The sequence below is a fragment of the Aplidium turbinatum genome, chromosome 8, assembly GCF_918807975.1.
Source record: "Aplidium turbinatum chromosome 8, kaAplTurb1.1, whole genome shotgun sequence".
Taxonomy (NCBI): Eukaryota; Metazoa; Chordata; class Ascidiacea; order Aplousobranchia; family Polyclinidae; genus Aplidium; species Aplidium turbinatum.
The window spans coordinates 28,651,135-28,674,291 of record NC_137479.1 but is presented as its reverse complement, the minus strand read 5'-3'; the positions used below and the strand labels follow the sequence as shown (position 1 = coordinate 28,674,291).

Genomic DNA, 23,157 nt, shown 5'->3' with positions numbered 1-23,157 from the left:
ATAACGCGTGCGATGCAAAATGTTTTTTTATCCTAAAGAGGTATTGTTTCGCCAAACACTCGGAAACCTGAATTGGTGAAGTGTTTTTTTACAGAAATGGCATCATATTCTTATTTGCAGTGATTCATCGTCTGCATGCAGCAAATCTACAAACAGACAACTTTATTTCGCTGGTCTTGCAGCTCATTGTCTAAATGTCTAAGGCGCATTGTATTCTCTACATTGCCAGCTCATCAAGTTGTACTTCAGCAAAAGTTAAGTTGCGGTTTAGAAAACAATGACGCTTACTTTTCCATTGTCGGAACTTTGTTATACTGAGAAACAACGTTCATGGAATATCTGAGCACTTATTGGTTTTAGATGAAGAAAGCGACCCTTGTCAGTTTGGAAATGGCAATCAAGCTCATAATTGTCTTAGCATGCAATGCTCAATGATTTACTCAAAAAGGTCGAAGGAGCACAAGTTGTACCATTTGTTGTTTAACCCAACCGGGAATCGAACCCATGCCTTAACAGAAGCAGTAATGGCACGACTAACTAATCCACCAACAGTGCCCAGTGACTGGTCAATGAATAACTAATTGAACAAAGAATGTCACAAGGCAAGTGCACGCTTTGCAAACGCAAAGTACAGTAATCAGGAAAGGCGAGTGCTGTGCCAGTGGCGATTGAAAGAACAATGGAGCTTTTCCCTCAATCAACTTTCCAAGTAAAATAGAAAACTAACAGCTGACAAAACTTTTCATTGAAACGTCTGCTCAAAATGTAAAAAACCTTGCCAGCAAATGAGTTCTTTGGGAGCTGGTATACAAGTCCCTCCCCCCCCCCACCACCCTTGGCAACTCATGACAAAGAGAAATTGACCAAAACACGTGAATTGAAGTGTGTGAACAGTAAAGCAAAAGTAAACTAGTTTCACCCTATATGTTTGGTTGAATCCTGTCTTTGTCATGAGTTGCCAAGGGTGGTGGTGGGGGGGGGACTTGTACACCAGCTCCGTTCTTTCTATTATTTATTAAAGAAGGGACTTGTTTGCTAGTTGAAAATGACTGAGTTACTTAGTTTGCTCTTTCAAGCAACCAGCTGACTTGACTTTAGTAGCGAAAACTGCATAGCCGGTGAGACTTTGCATACATGTAGTTGGTTAGACTCTATATAGTGTTTTTCTTTTTCTTCGTTTGGATTGTTGGTAGAAGGACCGTTCAGATAGAAAGAGTTCAGCTTAGCCGTATCACTCCCAAGTTTGAGCTCAGTGCATGTTTTAAATGTTTTTAGCTTTGTCACTTTCTGGTGCCAAAAGAGCGAAATTTAAGCATGCATTCAGTCAACGCAATTTCTGGATGCTGACCACTCCAGTCTTTACAAATTGAATTGAATTCCATCTCCTCAAAGGCTGATATAATGTATCAGCAACACCATCTCGTACTACAGTAAACTGATGTATCATATGACGCAATATCACTTAGGAAATATGAAGCTATTGTGCCAATTAGGTTTCTGTGTAGTGATACTAGCACAGTCGATTTTAGCCTTACCGTATTTTTGTTTTTGGAAGTTCTGCGGATGGTAAAGTGCGTGCCACACTATGCGATGTATTAAATTATTTTATTTTATTTGGAATCTTATTTTTGAAACAAAGGAAGCCAATGAACAAAAAAGGACAGCAAAGCATGTTTCTTGCTTTTGCTTTTTAATCTTTTTGAGTTCGATTATTGCAGTCGAGTCATATGAAAGACTTTAAAAGTGGTTTAAAAGCGTTTTTATGCAAGTGATTGCAAATTGAAAGAACAGTCGTAAAAAGATTATTAAATTTGAGAAACTGTAAAGTGTAAGTGTATCATCACCTATAATTTTTATAAAATATTTTGCTATACGGTATTCTTATACTATAGTACAGGCAGTTTGCAGAAAACCGCTTGCTACTTAATTACAGGATACAAAATTTGGCTGTTGATCACAAGCTTTGATAACTTCAGTATCTTTTTTAGAAGCTTCATAGCAATTTAGTTTAACTTTCAAAAATATCAGTTTGATGAAAAAGTTGTAGTTTTTGGTTTTTTGTTGCGAATGAGTGGCTCAATAAAGTGTCACAAAATGTTTTAAATCCAGCAGTTGGAGTGAAAACCGACAAAAAGAATCAGCAACCAAAAGTCACTATCAGGATCGAAGTTCTATTCTAGCGCAGACGTGTAGTGAGTGGCTTAACAAAAGGACTGTATTCGAATTGTAATAGCTTTATTTTCGTTTATTAACGTAGAACAGCTGTAGGTTTAACGAATCGACATGGCAATAGAATACCATAAAGTACACACATGGCGCAGGCTTTATGAGCTGGGAATTTTTCACTGCAAGCCATATGGTCGCTACAACAGACAATATTGCTTGTACTGTAGTTGAACAACGTATTGTAGATCAGTCACCATTATCGCGACGCTTACGGACTCTTCTTATGCTTGGCTCTCAAGGTGTATGCTTGAGCATTTCACTTGAACGACTGCTTTCTATTGAGTGATATCTAGTTGAGTGAATAATTCTAAGACAACAGAAATTCAACAATCGGAAACTTCACTTTGTCAAATTCGGTGACCGGGACTGCGTCACTGGTTCAAAGCCTCTACAAGTAAGATTAAGCTCTCAAAGAAGCTTTCTCGGTCTGAGGATAAAGATATATTTTCACAATCAATAAATCAATCAGTGTGCGGACAAATAGCACGGTTACAAGATATTTTCTTTGTTAAATATCTTCGTTTGAACTGAAACCATCAAATTGACAATTGCGGGCAGTGGGCATACTCTCTCCAGTAATCGCCATTTTCTTTAGCGTGTTTACGCAAATTGAAAATCGATCTTGCGTCTGAAGAAACTAACACGTGATTGCGTCATCCAAGACCGCTCCTTCCATTGTTGCAAGTGAAATCACTATGGGAAAGCCTCATTATAAAACCTGGATAAAAGTCGTCGTTTCACATGGCCTCAACGTCTCAAAAGATTGAAGCGACGTAATCTGGATTGTTGTAATGCGAGCTCTGCGGTTTGACGTGGTTGACAACGTTACCACGATCGACGTAAACCAAGTCGCCAAATGTTGTTGTTTTTTTAATCAAACTAAACAGCAAATGTGTTCAAACTAAACCGTTTTTTATCTCACTAGTGTTGAAATGCATAGCAACTTCCTAAAAAATGCGCTTCTATACGGCTGCATTGTCTGCTGTGTAAGGCGCTGAAGAGCAACGCATTCTGCGATGGATGCAGCGCTGTATAAAAACAAGCATTACTATTATAATTATATATATCCTTTTTTTTTTTTCGCGCGCAATATATCCTTTAATCACCAACTGCAGACAATGACGCACCGTTTCGGCCTTTTAGCCTCCTCAGCGCAGTGGGTGCACTGGGAATTGCCACGGAGATATATACCTCCATGTGACGTTTTTTTCATTTGTGGAACCCAAATCAAGTATTAATGAAAATTGATATTTTTTTTATAGGAAAGACATAAATGGCAACTACGGAAGACACAGATCCACCCTTAGATGACACAGACAGTGAGTAATATATAGATGCAATGTTTGTATGATGTATTGTTTAAGTCAATGATTTTTAACCGGTGTTTCACGTAACACTAGTGTTCCATGAGAAATGTCAGGTGTTCGAAAAGAAATTTATTAGTTTGACTAGTGTTCCATGGAACACCGGAATCATAATCACAAATGTGTTTGTCTTTTTGCAATACCTGCCCGAATATCACCTTTATGCTCATCCAAACAGGACCAGATATCGCACTGAGGAACACATTGACTAAATTGTTGTTGTTTTGTTTATTGCATCATTGTAGAATTTTGTTTGGTGTACCTCAAGATTATTTTACTGCATAAAGTGTTTCGTGACTCGAAAAGGTTGAAGAACACTGCTTTAAGCAACAAGTGATTAGTTATGTTGTTCACAACAATCGGGAAACATAACAAAATGTGAACTAGCATGAGGAAGAACTAAAATAGTATAACTTTTCTTGCGTAAAACCTTGCGCAAATGACACAACCTTGCTTCAGCTGTTCAGCATATCATAGAAGGACCACGATAAAACAACTGCGCGTTTCTTATACATAAAGAATTTGCAGATTCCCACATTTCATATAGCTTTTATCTTTAGGCTAACAGATTACGTAACTACCTACTGTTATTGAATTAGTGGTGCGATACATGAGCCCGGCCTCATCGGCGACACTAGTGTTTATCGCTGAATTCATGCTACACTCGACTGCCGAAAAATACATATTGATTATTGATATTTGCTCAGGTGAAGAAAAAGTGAATCTGAAAAGACAAGTCGGGTTTATCGGCGCCGTCAGTTTGATCGTTGGGACAATCATCGGTTCCGGCATTTTCATTTCACCGAAAGGAGTTTTTGAGAACTCGGGGTCCGTCGGTCTAGGTCTTGTGGTAAGTATACCAATAATTAGTAACATATCTTTAAACTTTTTTGTAAGTATAAGTCTGAAATTCTACCCATGCCGAGCCGATGCAATGAAACTAGCAACAATATGTCGCACAATTTGATTCGTTTTCTGACGTTTCTAGCTCAGTTTGTTTCCTGAGAGTGCACAAGATAGTAGACTGTTTCAAAATGTTTCACTGAACACGAGGAAAAGGAAAAGAGTTTTTATATTCGTCACAAGTTATTTTTCAATCTATTCTTTCGAAGCAGCAAAGTAACTCCGGTGTTTGTACGAATTTACGTTATTGGAAATATAGGCTCACACGGTTATAATTCAAAATTGTCGAGGAGTTAACTTGTAAGCCATTTCTGATTCTGGATTTGATTCCGTGGTTTTTGTGGTGTGCCTTTCTAGCTTACAACCGTTCTTACCATTTTCTGTGAATCTTAATATGCTAGTTATAGTATATAGTAGCCAAGTGTGCATTGGTGTACTGTCGCTTGTATTTTTTTACTCGACTACATTGTTGAACCTCAGATACTCGCTCACACAAAGAAACAAGACAGCTTAAAGGCATATTTATTCTTGTCGTTCCAGATATGGCTTTCATGTGGTGTCGTCAGCACGCTTGGGGCTCTTTGTTACGCTGAACTGGGCACAATGATACCGAAGTCTGGCGGAGAATACCCGATTTTCCTAGAAGCTTTTGGACCAGTTCCTGCATATTTATTTGCCTGGTCAGCTACTGTGATACTGAAACCATCTTCCTTATGCCTCTTATCTCTGACATTTGCAAGATATGCTCTGTCTTCTGCATACGGTAGATAGATCTATATCTTTTAGCTTTCGTTGTTGCACGCAACGTAGCGTATAATGGCAACAGAAATCTGTTAATTAGTAAAAGTATAAAGTGAAATATCAACTGTTAGAATATTTGAGTAGCTACACTACAGTAGATTAAACCTTGAAATTAATCTTTTTTACTTCGCAAATATCAGGAATGCTTTAATAGGCCTACCTTATTAAATAAAGAAATAAAACATAGTAACTTTATTTCTCTATGGTTCAACAAAGCAAACTCTCTACCAAAGCTTATTAAATAACATGCCAAAAATTATTAATTTTGTGTAGACTGTAAAGTGTAGACCCACTGTAAATGTTTTACTTAACTTATTATGTGACTATAATTAGCTTTGCATATCGTTCAATTCAATTTATAAGATTTGCAATCCTTGTTTTCGCACGAGACTTTTATGCGTTTTCAAGCGTCGACTTTCGTATGAGAGTATCTTATGCATAATCCTGGCAATTTTGCATCCTTGCAGAAGCAAAGATTTGAACAATTGCTTTGTCACCAAAGCTGATAACACAGATGGCTTGTATACGTAGTGTTGTTGCAGAATTTGCTCCTAAATGGGGTGCTGCAAAGCCATCTTGATGCTGTCATTGAAGTATGTCTGCTCAAGTGCCCATGACGGGAGTTGAACACTCGTCGTTTAATTTTGCAATATATGGTCTCAAAACTAATTATGAAATGATATGTCGGGGCAAACGCTTTTTTGTTTAACTTTTGTTTTAATTGAAGCTACATCATTTAGGGAACTGTGACAGCGTTCCACCTCTGGCTACAAAGTTTGTTGCTGTGGTCGTCATAATGATAGTGGTGTTCGTGAACTGTGTCAGTGTCAAGTGGACTACAAACATTGTGACGTTTTTTGGAGTTGGAAAGATACTCAGCCTAATCGTCATCATTATCGGCGGAATTGTGAGACTGGCTTCAGGTATTTTATGTTCTATTTTGTAAAGTATTTATTGCAAATGAAGCTGGCCAGTGTCAACTGCAACCTAGTAAGTAGGGCTGTCTTAAACAAGGTTTTTAATGTATCCAAAACAAAGAACGTTTATTTTGAAATAAAATCAAATCAAATTAAAACAAAGGATCTCTCGAGACGAAAGAAAATATTTTTAACGCAACATTTTTATTATAGACAAACTTTTGGCATTTTGAAAAATATTTAGTGCTAAACAATATTAAATTGGAATCACTAGCAAGTAGTTTCGTTTTGGCCTTCAATCTTCACCGAAATAAAATATATTTTCTTTTTGAACAAAATCAAGAAAAAAGTGTGGGTCCAAATAAAACGAAATATTTCAAAAGTTTTTGTTGATTTTCTAATTTCATATTTTTGACATTGATTTGGATAAGCAGTTGGTTTGTAAAAGTTGTGCATGGAAAAGATATATATGTAAGTAAAATCGAACTAACTGCATGTATAGAAATGTGTTCACTTGTATAGATTGTGTTCCACGCGTGTTATTCGTAAAGCTGTGACAACATTTTTGCAGTTGTATGAGATTGGCCTGCAATTCGCAAAACACCGACGCATCAGGCGGTGTTTAATAGTGAGATTATAATTTGTTCCGATGTAACTGTTATTAATGTTATGTTATTAAAAATTATATTACAAAGTTTTTTATGCTGGTTTAAAAGTAATATCGATAGTATCGGCCTATAAGCAAAGGTTTTTCTCTTATATTTTTGACACGCAGTGTATATTGATTATTATAATAAACACATCACTTCAATGAACAAATCAATAGGTCAGTGCTTTATATCAAGGCATTGAAGTGTCTACGCAAAAAGAACAATTGGAAGCTTCTATAATAACATTAAATCCACTTATAACTTCCATTTACGCCTTTTTAACAAAGTATGTTAGTTCTAGGTTCTCAGACAGCAAAATCCGTCATTTTTACATTTAACATCTGCAGACGTTGAAGCAATGTAAAAATGCCGCATTTTGCTCTTTGGTTTGGTTGATTTGCCTCACAGTGTTGCCCTATAAAATTTTTGCGTAGCCTCTTGCAGCCACACATTCTGTTGCAATGTTTAAAATTTTAAAATCCTGAAATAACAATGATATCTATTTATCGAATTTTACTTCTATATCTTTGTAGGCCATACTGAGAGCTTTGAAAACGCCTTCCAAGGAACTGGATCTCCTGGTATACGAGAAATTACTTTAGCGTTTTATCAAGGCTTGTGGGCGGTTGATGGATGGAATCAGCTCAACTATATTGTGGAAGAATTGAAAGTAATAGAGTTTATGGCACAAGGATGGTACTCTAACGATCCAGGGTTTCACATCTTCATGTTTTTGTCGAATTCTTGTTTAGACTTTCACTTCATCCCTGCACACATCTTTCACCGGCCAATTTTCATGAACAAGAGTTGAATTGTAGACAAAATGAATAAAGTAATGAAAGCTACTTTTTTATGTTAACACTAATGTGGATTACCGGATGGGCCTACATAGCGTTATATTTCTGCAAATTACTAGATTTCATTTTCTCACAGAACCCTTACAAAACATTACCCCGAGCCATTGTGACGTCTATGGCTATTGTGACTTCCCTCTACCTGGCGACTAATGTTGCTTATCTGACGGCCATGTCTTTTGACGAACTCTTGGGTTCTCCTGCTGTTGCCGCAGTAAGTTGTACGTTGCAGAACAAACTGTTCTATCTGGTGCTAACGATATTATGGTACAATAACGGACAGCTTTTCAACCAGCAAAATCCCAGACAGCAAATCAGTTATTTTCGTACATTGATTCAACGTCTGCAGACGTAGCTATCGGGGTGGACATTGATTTAAAGTAGATTTTTTCACTAACCTTACCTCTACGCTTAGGCTCCCTTAATTTCATTGCAATAAATTGCTTGTAACTCACATTTACGATTTACTCTCACCAATCACTGAGGTAAGAGTAAACGTAGGGTTAGGCCACTTATGGTACAGCCATACAATTGAACTACATTTCTTTTACAGAGTTTTGGTAAAGTTGTCTTGGGCATTTTTGTGTGGACGATACCGCTTGCCGTTGCTTGCTCTGTGTTTGGCACTTGTGTCGGTTCATGCTTTACGGCTGGCAGGATATCATACACTGCAGCCAGAGAAGGACAGTTTACACTACTCTTGGCGATGATTAATGTTAAGCGCTACACTCCAGCTCCAGCAGTTATTCTCAACGTAAGACATGTACTGTAAACATAACCGACTTGTGATACCTCGCCTTGCTAAATCCAAGTTCGACTGGTCAAAACAGTCGCCAGAAATTGCCTACCAACTCACCATAAAAACAAAAAAAAATGTATAAATAAATTACTTTGACCATAGATTACTCATCTTTCTCATTATTTGGTGTTTGTTTGACTTTACTAACTAGAAACGTTGAAGATGTAAAGAAGCTTTTTCTGCATGCTGCTAAATTTATTATAATTATATAACATTTGTATAATTGTGTATATTTTCAGGGTTTCATTGCGGTGCTTATGGTCATTCCCAACAATTTCGATTCACTGATCCAGTATTATAGCTTTGTAACATGGGGAGTCTATTTAGGAGCTTGCTTAGCCTTACTTTACTTCCGCTACGAAAGGCCGGATGCAAATAGGCCTGTGAAGGTAAATTATGCAACTTCAGCGTTGGTAGAAAATATTTCATAACGTTGGTAGATTGGTTTTGAATCTTTATCCTTGGACTGACAAAGCCTCTTATTCTTGGTTATTCCTGGCAGTTTCGAATACTTGTAGACTGAGAGGCTTTGGACCACTGCGGCAAGGCTGGTTACCACGATTGACAGAATGAAGTTTTCGAGTATTGTTGCTGGGGAAGTTTTCCATCCATTAGGTGCTGCTAAATTGAGAGCAGTCTTGAAATGCGTTGCTCAAGCGCAAACCCCGAAAGTCGAACCAGCGCCGCTTGGTCTTGAGTCGAGTGCTTCACCACTGAACTAACAGGCCGTACTGTATTTCTTCAATTCTGAGGTTGGAAATTCCAGGAGTCGAAACATTTTTTTATTGTTCCTTTTGTTTAATTTCACAGGTTCCAATTGTTATCCCTATCATTTTTGCTTTGTTTTGCATCTGTTTGGTTGTTTTTCCTATTGTGGATGATCCTCAAATACAATACCTGCTGGCTGTCTTCACTATTTTGTTTGGACTTGTGTTTTACATACCATTTGTTCATTTCAAGTTAAAAAGCAAAAGAATAAGTAAGTTCTGTTTCAAGTTGAGTAGCCTACTTGTAAAAGGGCGATTCCCTCCTGTAGCACAGGGAATATGCACAAGGACTTTCGATTAAAGAAACGATGAAGTGAAGGTGTGCTTCCTGACACACTGTCTATTTGGCGATATTCCTTGACTGCAGTTTGAATACTACATGTAACTTGAAAGCAATACCACTTTAACATCTAGTGCAAACGTCGCACTGTTGTCCCCTGTGACTGAACCTGCTTGCGCTAGTGATTCAAACCTTTTATGAATTTGGGAAACCGGCAGGAATATTCTTCAAAAGAGGCTTTTCGGACCGACAATAAAAGTTTCCACAGTCAATCAATCTTCATCCTCTTTTCATAATCATTTCACCTTTAACTAGTTGATAGATTGTGGGAGTCTTTATCTTTGTGCTGAGGAAGCCTCTTTAGAAGTTTTGCAGCTCCAGCCCAAGCAAGGAGATTGGCAGACTAAAGCTTGGGTTTCTGTTTCTGCCTGCAAATTATTTCATTCGCCAGATGCTGCGAAAGGAAAGCTCTTCTTGAAGAACATTGCCAAAGAGGAAACCCCGAAAGTTGAACTCGTATTGCGCAATCTTGCCGTTCTTTCTCAAAGTCATTCTCTGATTTAACTGAGCTATAGAGATATGCCACTTTTATTTTTAGTTTTTCAATGAAATCTGTTTATAAACAAAAAAGAATATCATCAAAATACATTGCTCATGCTATCAATTTCATTTTTTACTTAATTCATTGCATAGGCTCATTCACAGGGGCCTAGTCAAGGGGAGGAGACGAAATATTTTGAGTAAACATTTTATATTGATTGATTGAATGAATCTCAGACTAGAAAAGCTTCTTTGAGAGCTTAATCCTGGCAGTTTCGCATACTTGTAGGGGCTCTGAACCACTGACGCAGGCCCGGTCACCAAGATTGACAGAGTGAAGTTTCCGATTGTTGAAATCTTGTTGCCGGAGAATTATTCCATCTATTAGATGCCACTGAATGGAGAGCGGTCCTTAGTGTACGTTCCTCAAGTGCACACCCCGAGAGTCGAAACCAGGGCTGCTTGATTTTGAAGCTTAGTTTCCCAAGTCACGCGCTAACCAACTGAGCTATGGGGGCGGATAGGGCTGACATTCCGTTGCGCCATCATTTGGCTGAGTTTTTTCTATGGTTCTAGGCTGAAAGTATTCTCAGAATTTGTTTGTTTAGTTTTATAGTATTTGTCAAATCTTTCTGAAGGGAAGCCCCCAGACCCCCTTTGGAGGCTTCGGTTTCGCCGACTCGTTGCCGGGCACAATGACACGTGCAATATTATGTAATCCCCCACTCCCCTACAATATTTGCTGGCTACGTCCCTGCTCATTCACTAGGTTGTCGTTGTCGACTGCATTGCTATTAATTGTTTATTCTGATAAGTTAATAAAAGTTTGTTTTGCAGGACAGTGCAATATCTTTTTGCAAAAAGTCTTGATGGTTTCTTTTCCAGACGATTTAGAGATTTCAGAAATAGAGGAAAAGAAGAAATAAATTGGCCTTTTATTTTTAGTTGTACTTTTTTTTAAAACAGTTTGTTGTTGTGTTTGGTTTTTCGTAAGAAATGCTGTGTTTGGAGAAATTATACTTCTTTCTTTGATCGGAATTTCGCCTAAAAGCTTTTTCAATGTCTTTAGAGTGGACTTTGATGAGATAGTTAATTGATGTAGAGAGCGTCGCGGTAGATCCAAAACATGTGAATATAGGAGATGCAAAACATAGGCATAAGAGATCCGAAATGTGTGCTCATTATACTAAGTCCATTTGCATCCTCATTAGAGATGAGCTGTGTTTTTCAACAGCCAAGTTGAGTCGGCAGTCGAACCAGCATCGTATGACTTGAAAGCTAAGTCCTTATTCGCTTCGCTATTTCACAGTTTGGGCAAAAGTTGTGCATAGGGAATCCAAAACAAGGGCATAGGAATTCCAAAATATGTGCAAAGGAGATTCAAAATATAACCATAAGAGATAGAATGCATAGGCAGAACCAACAAAAGGGCGTGAGAGATCCAAAAAATGGAATAAGAGATCCAAAACATGTGCATAAATATAGGCTACAGTGAGATTCAAAACGTGAAAATATTGAAAAAATGTCACGAAAATAGGCTGGCGCTTAGAAGTCGTATGAAGTTTGATGGGCATTTTCAGATTTTTTGAGCAATTTTAGAGTGAATTTTATCTTATATTAACCCTTTGGGGATGATTAATTTTCCCGAAAAAAATTTTATGTAAAAATTGTTTGTTTAGGCTACACTTCATATGTCATTCAAAAAGCAACTACGCAAAAAAAATATTGTTTTATTTAATTTGAAGGATAGACATCCAATACCTACTATGTTAGCAGAGCAGAGGTTTAGAAAAAGGTGAAAGAAAATCAAACCATCAATGAATAAGACGAAGGAAAATGATGACAATGAACCATTTCAAGATATTTTTTTTAGAGCATATAAAAACTTTAATCAATTTTGTATTCACAACTTGTTGTAGTCTAACCGATTGCACCGATAGCTCAGTTGGTTAACGCGTGACTTTATGAACGAAGAAGCTTCGAGATCAAGCGGGGTGTGCGCTAAAGAAACGCATTCTAAGGACTGTTCTTTATTCAGCTCACCTAATAAATGGATTTTTTTGTCGTATCCAGGTGCAGGGGTTCTAATTTTTTTTTTTTTATTGAATGTTTATAATCCCCTGATCTCAGCAGAACAGCTGCTGGCGTAACTAGCCTATATATGCTCCGATGACACAGAGGTAACAAAATAAGTTAAAAGGAATTTCCTTATTTGTGAGTTCGAATTGCAGAATTTAGAATAACTTAACAATTTTTAAATTGGCGTTTTTTGGAATGAATAGATTTTGAATTTGAAAATGAAATAATGTGTGTACAAAACTTGTTTGTATGGTGGAGGTATATAAAGCACTTTTTGATTAAAAGAAAAGGCAAGTAGTTAGCCTACGTAATTTAAAATTTGCAAATTTCAACAATATGTTTACGATTGTAGAATAACAAAGGTGAACTCATGGCAAAATTTCGTCACAGAGATGAATTCGGAGATATTGAATAGTTGTTACCTCACAGCAACTTGAAACTGACGCTATTTCTTAAAAGTTATTGTTGATGAAATCACCGATTTGACGTCATAATACAACGTTTTGATAAGAGGGAAAAGTTGAAAGCCATCAATCGCTATTCAACAGAATTAGTGGTGAAAGCTGCGGTGGGCTATGGGGTGAAAACAGGCCCGTAGCCAGCCGGGGGCCAGGGAGGCCTCGCCCCCTGAAAAAAAATTTGCCCCTTCTGGCAAAATCCCAACATTCTCGAGCAACAGCTACAATTATAATGATTTTGCCCATCTTTCCCGTTGCAGAGCTCCAACCTAGGCCCAATTAACTACCATTGTTTTGTTTAGTTAACAGCTAAGATGATTAAACAATTTCGCCCCCCCCCCTACCCCTTCCTTTGGCAACCTCAACATGTTCAATTCAACCAAGGCCAACACGTGTTAGGTTGGTGGAAAAATTGTCAGAAACTGTGCAAAATGAAAATGTTTTGGGAAAGAATGATAACCTAACAAAGAGGGAATGGTTTTCCAGCAGGCCTACAAACAGGGCCGGATTTAGCTGATGGGGGGCCCGGGGCACTTTTAGATCGGAGGGCCCCCATGCAAAAAATTTTTTCAAGCCTACGGCGCGAAAAACCATCTCTACGTCTACAGTAGCATCAGTCCAGTACTGCACAGCATTTTGAAGAAACTTTAAAGGCTAAAAGGAAAAAATAACACAAAATCACATTTTTTCCACATAGGGGGGGGGGGGGGCCTTCAAAAGTCGGGGGGCCCGGGACAACTGCCCCCTCTGCCCCCCCCCCTAAATCCGGGCCTGCCTACAAACCGGTACAAATTAGGCTATTTGATGTCAGCTGTCGCTATTCTCGGTACCATACCTAAAAGGCTAATTCTAAGGGTCAGTGATAACCAATTTGTGCAGCGATAAACCAAATTTGTGCAGTGATAGGCCTAAATCGCAAAAAGTGCAGTGGTAAAGCAAGTGGTTTTGGAAGACAACGCATACAAAATATAAATCCGTAATCTTTTAAGCAGTGTGTATTTTTTCTCTTCAATCCAATCAGTGTAAATAAATTTTGTTTCTAGTTTTCTGATCTGTGAAGTGTTCACCCTTGCAGCAGATATTGCTACATTTGGATCTAGCACTGCCGTTTGTGAGTGTGGATTCTCAGTGTTAACAACCAAGACAGGCAAACTTGGTGCTTATGGCTTTTGAACATTCTGTATCGAAATCTATCGATTTAGACTTTTTTGTGAGACGGTTTGCATCCAAACATCCGCGACTGCAATTGCATTGGACTAGCTCAAGGGTGTATAACTGTATAGGCAGAATGTAATCACTAATCATATATATCTAAATCTTCGGCACTAGCTTCTTCGAGCTAGTTAAAGTTTTTGCTCATAACAAGTACCGCTATTTATACAAGTCAACACTTGCTGTGTCATGTTGGTCATTGTAATATGGTTGCCGTGATTTAACTAGCGGATAAAATAAGAGACCAGTGTTGGTCTCAACAGTAATCTGATATATTGCAATATTTGTGGATACCGATATTTAAGAGGTTAAAATGCCAAAATCATTTAATTTTTTTCGGCATCCCCCTAACAAAAAGTTGGCCCCCTTGCTCTGCGGTCTGGCTACGGCCCTGACCCTGGGTGAAAAACGATTTATCAATAAATATTTCTGTTCACAACACGTGATTTTTTTAAAGCACGCAAACATTATAAGAGATAAACATTTTGCACAAGGTTGTAACAATGGATATTCATCACGGGTCTCTACGCATGCTTACACCTGGTGGTGATGTAGATTAAGTGAACTGGAAGGCAAGGAAGCCAATCTTCGAGTCCACCTACAGCTACAGGCATACAATAAATAGAATAATTGCACCGAAACAACACTTCAACAATCGGAAAATTTCACTCTGTCAAACTCGGTAACCAGCCCTGCGTCAAAAGCCTCTAGTCTACAAGTATGAGAAACTACCAGGAATAACCTATCAAGGCTTTGCCAGTCCGAGGATAAAGATTCAAAAGCCAACCAATCACTTGATTGATTGGATCTTTATCCTCGGATTGGGGAAGCTTCTTTGAGAGCTTGATCCTGACAGAGTTTCGCATACTTGTAGCTCTGAACCACTGACACAGGCCCGGTCACCGAGATTGACGAAAACAAGTAAGGTACCAAATTTAAGTCATAAGTAGAGTAGACAACCGGAAACAGACATTACCGTACAGTCGGCTGCAGCGTGGGTCAGGTTAGAGTCAGGTGTACATCGGAAGGCGTACACCGATGCATAGCGCTCAAGTCCGCTTTCCCGCAATGCAGGATAAAGATAATAAAACAAAACAAACAAATGTCAAGCCCATCGCAGAATAGCTTGTCAAAAATTAATTTCTATTTTGTCCACAAAAAGTACTTTCTTTCACAATTTGTTCTAAACTATGTATAACACTAAAATTAAAAATTACGTTTAAGTAAATTCTTTATGGCTCCAAGAAAAATAAATTACACTTTATAATTTATTGTGTGATTTCAAATGTTACCAAAAATGTTCCTTGCTTATTTCGAAAAGGTGTAGAAAATTACAAACCAATATTATTTTGTCTCACCTGGATGTGGTTCAGTGAGTTATCCTTTTGTTTACAGTTTTAGGTCAAGTCAGCTGATGATGGACTAGCTTTTCCTTCAACTGGTTTTATTTTTGTGGTGAGTGTCAAGTTTCTTTGTTGCTGAAAGAAAAATTATCATCCACTTGAACTAAAGTTGATACTATTTTGTTGAAATAGAATTTTACCTATAATATAATATGCCGCAGCTTTATGTCCTATATGTGAGAGCTTGTTTTTATCGCATTTTCTCTCAACCGCCCCGATAATTCAGTTAGTCCGCGCGTGACTTCGTGATTGAAAAAGCTTCAAGATCAAACAGTGCTGGTTCAACTCTCGGGGTGTGCGCTTGAGCAATGAATTCTAAAGATTGCTCTCCGTTTACCTTCACCTAATGAATGGAATAATTCTCCTGCAACAACACTTCAACAATCAGAAACTTCACTTTGTCAATTCTGATTTGTCAACTTTGATAGAACTTCTTGATGAAGTTTACACATTTTTTAACAAAGCATAGCACAGCTCCTTTGATAGACTTTGTTAGTAGTGCTTGTCTGTGCAGAAAACAATACGACTGTTTTACATCTGTTGCTTTGTAGTGTGTTTTACCACTCCTGAGCTAAAAACCACATGTCATGCTACCGCACCATCTGTAAAAATTATGGGAGCTGGTATACAAGTCCCCCCCCCCCCGTGGTAACACATGACAAAGAGGAATTGACCAAAACATGTGGATTGAAGTGTGTGAACAGTAAAGCAAAGGTAAAGTAGTTTTACCCTATATGTTTGGTCGAGTCCTGTCTTTGTCATGAGTTACCAAGGGGGGGTGACTTGTATACCAGCTCCATATTTTTCTCTAGTTTATGCAATGGCTAACCTTACAAAACATAAAGTCATCTCTTAACCCCGAAATTGTTATATTCTTTTTTTTTTAAATAAAGTGGACAAATAAATAAATTTTTGCATTAATAATAATTTATTCACAATCTCTCAGAATTATACGCAACCCTAAAAAACTTTAATGTGACTCCAATTGTGGCCATGATATGTAGTGTTTCAGCCTATGGGTTAAAGCACTTATAGAACAAGTTTTTGTTCATGTTTATTTTGTAAAACAAACACTATTAAATGACGAAAGAAGCTTAAAATTTTAATCTGTCAAAATATGCTAAATTGAACAATAAAATGCGTTTGAATTTGGACTGAAAATTCTTTTTGGTCAGGAGTATCGATACAGTTATAGTGCAAAATCAAATTTATCTTACAATTTTTCATTTTATGTATATCGGTATTGCAGATTTAATTAATTCCTGATGAGGACACACGTACGTGTCGAAAACGTTATATATATTTTTTGTGTGTAACTGTAATGCATTATGTTATGGCTGTATTTACACTATCATATATAGTGTAAACATAGCCTCAATAGCCTTGCCAGATAAGAAATTCTGGCCTAATTTGAGAAAAGTTTAAAGCTGTTGAAAACAAAAACTTTTATTTTGAAATTTATTTTTGGTCCTGGGCAAAGATGAAAACCCTAACCTTATTCCTAACTCTGATCCTTACCTTAACCCTTCCTAACTCTGGCAACATCTGATTGTAACCATGGCAACAAGTGTGTAAAAATAGCCACTTTCTTATGTTAAACCCGCTAAGGTTATTTTGTTTTGCTTGTCAATAATTTTTTGTGGTTAAAATATACTAATTTTGATGTCTGGATAAAAGCTTATTCATTCTGTATTTAACCATTAATAACCACAACTTTGAATTATTTTTTTATTGCCAGTACATTTCAGTAGTTGGCTTGCTAACTTAAAATATTGAACTGCAGAGATACATTTTGTTAAAGTTGTTTTGAAGTGAAGTCATAAGTGTTGCTTTCATTGGCCATAAAGTTTTTACTCTGAGTTTACTTGTCATGTCTGCATCTGCTGTCAACATGGATAAAGTACCCAGCAGAAGACGCTATGATAGTAATGGAGGACGAACTGTTTTACCTGAACCAGCCAAGTATGTTTTATATTTTATCTATGTCATACTTTCAAGGCTTTGTTTTTTCCATTGATTTTCCATATAATGTTAATTTTTAGTGCTGTTTGTATCAGTTTTGTGAGACCATGGTTATTTCATGTCAATAATTATGAGGTAATTTATCTTCATAAACCCAAGTAACATCACTGGGTTTAACATATTTATTTAAACAATCATAAAAAATGCTACCCTATGTATTAACAAGTATTGACATCAAATATTTTTAAGACATTGTGGGGCCCTCAATAAGATTGACAATGGTAAAGTTTAGAATCAGAACATTCTGACAGGGTCAACTTGGCAGAGAAGAGAATTGACCTTCATGGTGACCACGGTCACAGATGTCACAGAAGATGCATAAAAAGCAGTGCTGTTCAAAGTCCATTATTGTCCATCCATTAGGTTTGTTCACCTCCTCAACGACTCAGTATTTGCATTAAAAGTTAAGTTATCTGGCATTATGGAAAACAATGACTGTTAATTAATGAGAGCATGTTCTCATATTGATTCAACATTTGTTGGTGTTGAGCCGTTGAAAAATTTACTGGTTGGACAGCACCGTTTTTTGCTTTTACCTGGGTTGTTAATCCAATTAGGGAGCAAGTCTTTTAGGCGCAGACAGTTAGGCGCCGGACTAATAGGCGCGCACACTGTGGCGTCTGGATATTTAGGCGCGGAGCACTGTGGCGCCCCTTCATTTAGGTGCTATTCCTAGTAAAGTTTGCAGATTATATCAGCTTGGCAGGTAGGGCAATGCTTTTTACACAAAATGTTGTACTGAACAGAAAAATATGTCATGGCTTCCGTGAGTGAAGCTGCTTAAACCGGCAATGCTTTCCACACAAAATGTTAAATTGAACAGAAAAATATATTGTTTTTTTAATCCGTGTGTTCGGCATTTATTTGTTGTTAGTCGTTGGTTTGCGTCGGCAAAAGCTTTATCAATAAATTATTCAAGTTTCCGAACATAACTGAGTTCACTTTTAAGGAGTCAAATAAGCCTACACTAAACATCAGCCTACACTAAACATCAGTAAAAAATATACCGTAGCCTATATTCAAGCAGTTGGTAGGCTTGAGTGAAGAGTAACTTAGTTTTCCGTCAAAACCCGGACTAAGTTTAATAATGAGCAAAGTCGCACCATTATGCTTGTAGCCAGGGTTCATATGCTCTATAGAAATGTATTAAATTCATGTTGTAGAGCGTTGTCTTATACGTACTCGCCACACAACCAATCCATCCCGAGTAGAAGTAATTGCGAAAGATAACAGATAAGTAAGGTTCCATCTGGCTGCAACCTGTGTTCAGGATGCATAGCAAATGTCCTGTGGAGATGTGCTAATATCAAGAGTAGTAGAGCGTTGTCTCGCACCTCATTTCCACACGCGCATTAACAAAACAACATATTTTTCTGTTCAATATATATATATAACATTTTATGTGAAAAGCATTGGCCCTACCTGCCAAGCTGATACAATCTGCAGACTTAACTAGGAATAGCACCTAAATGAACGGGCGCCACAGTGCTCCGCACCTAAATATCCAGACGCCACAGTGTGCGCGCCTATTTGACCAGCGCCTAACTGTCTGCGCCTAAAAGACGTGGACCCTCCAATTAGGGGTGGCTTTGTGTGTTTTAGCACTAGAAGGATAGGAGTTTTAACATACCTAGAAGCACAAAGTGTGTCAATTGACACAAAATTTCAAAATGACGTATCATCATCATCATCACCATCAACCAATTTGATTATACAGGCCATGAATTAATCCTCATGTCGAGGGTGTGGCCTGTCTGTCGAGAACGAAGTCTTCCCCTCCACTCCTCTCGATTTATTGGGTTGGCAGAGTCCATGTTCAGGGCTACAAGGTCATGTTTTACAAGTTCTTTCCAAGAAAGTTTTGGCTTACCTTGACCCCGCTGTGCTGCGATGTTGACACATCTGACTTGTGAGATCCAGCTTGAGCTGCGCTTAACGTGACCAAGCCATCTCAGTCTGCCCAATTGGAGGACTTTACTGATGTCTTTAAATTTGAGCTTTGATAGAAGAGTCTCAAACTGGATGTTGTCTTCAGGCTTGACTAGGCAGGTCCATCTTACCATCGCTCTTTCATTACATTGTAGGCGCTTGACGGCGCTTGCTAAAGTAGCCCACGTTTCAGTTTCACGTATATTCAACATAATATTATTTAGAAAGCTTGTCAGCTGCTTATTTGAACTGTTTTCAGCAGCATACACTGTTTTTATTGGAAGCGAGAACGAAATATGCAGTTTAACATGTGCATAATTGTATAAGTTCATATTATACTGTACACACCATTTAAACACAAGATTTACAATTTTTTGAAGCACATCACCTGCCTGCACGGTGCACACTGGTATCTGGCAATGCTGACAAGCATCAGTTGTATGATATCTGCACTTGAACTAGAGCATGTTACTCGTTGTTTGACAACAGGTCTAGCATTCGAGTAATTGGGTCTGGAATCTTTATCTGTTGTTCGATTTCTTGATACTGTTGGGAAATGCCCTGGCATATCCTCGGTGTACTCTCTGTGGCTTATTTTGCTCTGACAGACGCATTTGTAAATAACCCGACTGTTGATTAGTGCCATATCAGCTACATTGTAAAAGGCATTCACAGGCCAAGGTCTACTTCCTGCTCTCAGGGAATAAAGCCTTATTATTTGATTGTAAATGTCTACTCCAGTGGTTCTCAATCTTTTTTCTTTTGTGGCCCATTTTCGTTGCACAAAAATTCTTATGGCCCATTAATTGTTTATGCAAGAAAAAACTGCAATACCGTACCTATAGGTTTAAAAACAGCAGAAAATGTTCCAAAACAGATTATACCGTACATTAATGAGATGCGTGCTCCTGAACATTATTGACCAACTTGTAGTTGCAGTGGTTTTCAACATTAATGCTGTATTCCTTCTTTGAAAGACACAACTATTGTCAATCTCTCCCCACAATAGCCTAATTTACAAAAAAATACTAAAAACAGATCTGCACAAATTTCTGTGGGCTACCGCTTTCAGTTACCGTAGTTTGGCCATGACTTGATGGTAATCGCAAAGTGGTCTATTACATCATAAAGTGTTGTAAAAACTCGATGTTAATCTAATTCTAAAACTATGTGCTCAGTCATAAATAAATTAACCATTTCAATAGATTATTTAGATAAATTTACATTTGATTTATATATATACATTTCTTCCCAATTCCATTCAACACGATTATTCCTCCCTTTAAGTTAAAAATTTCTCCTTACGGAGCCAAGTGACTCCCTACAAGAACCACACTGTCGTAGTTGCTTAAAATCAACGTTTGTATATTATGCAACAGAGGGCATTGATTACATCATGCCACCAAAATTATTATTTCAGTAATTAAAATGGAAATTACCATTCTGCAGCAAATTACAGCAGCACCATTCATTGTTGCTACAATCAAAACAATTAAACAAAACACACAAGTGTAAAATTAACTAGGCTATAGTAACTCAAATGAAACTAAATTTTTCACTAACTCTGGCAAATTTTTAAATAGGTCTGTGGCCCACCTCAAAATCTTTCCATAGCCCACTAGTGAGCCATGGCCCACCGATTGAGAACCGCTGGTCTACTCCCACTTTCGTAGCATTGTAATACAATAGTCCGGTTTCTTTTTTGTATTTTTAATACGTGAAGCTTCAACATCCGGATGAAGACTGTTCATTATTGTCAAATTCCTCTTGCCTTGCACTGGTATGTAATTAGCGTTTGATCAGTATATCGAAAGACTTGTGTCTCATGCAAACTCCTGCTTCTTTGCAATGTTCCACTACTTCTCTCCTATTTTGTCGCATTGTTCCACAATACTGCATTTCTTGTCAGCCAGTTGCAAGTTCAAATCAAGCGAGGTAAAATAAATATCAAATGTAATGTTGCATCCTTGTTAGGAAACAAGGTTCATCAACTTCAGGACCACGTAAGTAGGTATAACCATGCTTGTGCTCCTCGTGTCTTCTTTCCCTATGTATGGGAAGCCGTCTTGTCTGATTATTGGCCATGTATTGAACTTGCAACATGCCTTAGCCAACATGGCAACAGGTCGTTAGTATCTATATTGTGAAGTAAGCAACAATCATGCTGCTAAAAGCGAAACCAATCTATTACATAGTTAATATTATTTGTATTCCTGATCAGGACACTAGATGATGTGTAAAAAAGTTTGATGTGAAAACTTACGGTACTAATTTTGTTTTTGTGAGTTTTCAAAATGGGCTTGCTCCCTGGTTTTATATATCTGTAGTACAACAATGCAAACTTTACACCAAAGCTCTATCATCTTTATAAGTATTGTGATGTGTTTGTTGCATTTTGTTTGCAGTAGAACAACATATATGGAGAGTGTGGTGAGCTTTGTCAAAGGCCTTAGCCAGGTTTGTTTGCACAATATGTATGTTACGTAGTGTGATACTCCATTTGTTTTGTAATTGAAGTTAAGAAAATATTTGCTATGGAATTGTAGAGTGGTGTAATACATGCTTCTTGCAAGTAATTCATTTTGCATTAACTTTATCGCTGTTTATTTGATATGCACAGTAACAAAAAAAAGTTTTTTTTGTACAGTAAAACATAGAAATAGTTTTACTGTAAAATTTTATAGCCTTAAACTTTCTTCATGTGAATAAACTGAAATGTAACAATTGTACTGATGTCATCACAATCATGGTGGCAGTGGATAATAATTGCTTGCATCAGATGAACGTTTAAAAAAACATTAAGTGAGCTAATGGTTATGTTTTACAACTACCTAAGTGCCTATCCTTGCAGGTGAAGACTTCAAACATAGTGTTTTGACGAAAATTAATTTGTACTTCTTTGACTGCAGGCTTATGCTCAGGCTGCCCCTCTTGATGAAAAAGAACCCATAGCCTGGGTCAAGTATTTCTCTTATGCTGACACATTTGGTTATGAAGGGTTAGAACAAGCTAATGCTTCGGTGTTACTTGTTCTTGGTTATTCCAATGGCATGCAGATGTGGAATTTAATGGTGAGTTTGGTTGCTAATTTTAAGGAATTTTGTTTTTAATTTTTTGTTTCCTCGTTTGTCCAATTTTCTTTGATTGTTTTCAGTTGTATTTGTAAACCAATTCATGTCCCACTCACTGCAATTGTATCTGTATGGCTAGTTGCAAAAAACGTTGTGATAATAGTTTATTTATAGGTAGGCTACCTACCTTTTACTCTCATTAAACATTGACTGTATCATTCAGCCCTAGTTGTTTCATATTTTGCTTGTATATTCACTACCAAGTTGCTGATGATCATCTATTTTTGAGTGTCTCGGGTATCTTGAGCAGCTATAAGCCTATACTGCAGGCCTCGAAATTTACGGCGGACACCGCGGACATGTCCGCCGTCACAGCATGTGATGTCCGCGGGAAGTACCCTCTAGATCGGTCATATTTGTCCGCCGAGAAATAACACAGAAACTGGCGATTCAAATCGTCATTGCATAGCACGAACATTCGAACAATTGTTGCGAGAATACAATTTCCCGTGCATTCTAGCGCTCATCTAGAAAATGTGAATACCGTACTGTATCCCTTAGCTTCCATTCAAGCAGGAAAACTTTTGATTTTTATGTTGCTTCAACGATTGATGACATTGAATCATCGTAACAAAGATGAACTCTTCGCTAAGAATCGATGGGAGTACCGGTACTTCTACTCTAATCACGCGTGACTTAGTTCAAGTCTTATGTCACAATGTTTGGCTTTGATCTCCGAGTAATATTGATAGGGAAAGGTTGGTTACAAAATTAGAAATGCGAGTAGGCTATTACGGCAAGATGCAGCAAAATTTGTTAAGTTTTGGTATTACAGTAAGAAAAAGCCCAGGGAAAATTCACTTTCGCTCAAATGACACGTAA

General features: G+C 37.6%; 2 protein-coding genes across 2 annotated transcripts in view; both read left to right on the top strand.

The window, feature by feature from the left end:
- Nucleotides 1–1,997: 1,997 nt before the first annotated feature.
- On the top strand, nt 1,998–11,133 carry LOC145775680 (b(0,+)-type amino acid transporter 1-like). The gene is made up of 11 exons (XM_082587020.1): nt 1,998–2,192; nt 3,489–3,545; nt 4,298–4,440; nt 5,034–5,256; nt 6,035–6,217; nt 7,395–7,531; nt 7,795–7,929; nt 8,269–8,469; nt 8,754–8,903; nt 9,325–9,493; nt 10,939–11,133. Exons 2-11 carry the CDS (start codon nt 3,500–3,502, stop codon nt 11,025–11,027), a joined length of 1,476 nt encoding a protein of 491 aa, XP_082443146.1. The 5' UTR covers nt 1,998–2,192; nt 3,489–3,499; the 3' UTR covers nt 11,028–11,133.
- Nucleotides 11,134–17,045: 5,912 nt separating this feature from the next.
- Nucleotides 17,046–23,157, top strand: part of LOC145776241 (BCAS3 microtubule associated cell migration factor-like) — a 59,116-nt gene continuing 53,004 nt past the window's right edge. Inside the window, exons 1-3 of the mRNA XM_082587642.1 lie at nt 17,046–17,215; nt 21,610–21,661; nt 22,114–22,275. Of these exons, the coding sequence (XP_082443768.1) occupies nt 17,124–17,215; nt 21,610–21,661; nt 22,114–22,275 (306 nt within the window). The 5' untranslated portion in view covers nt 17,046–17,123. The remainder of the gene's footprint in view (nt 17,216–21,609; nt 21,662–22,113; nt 22,276–23,157) is intronic.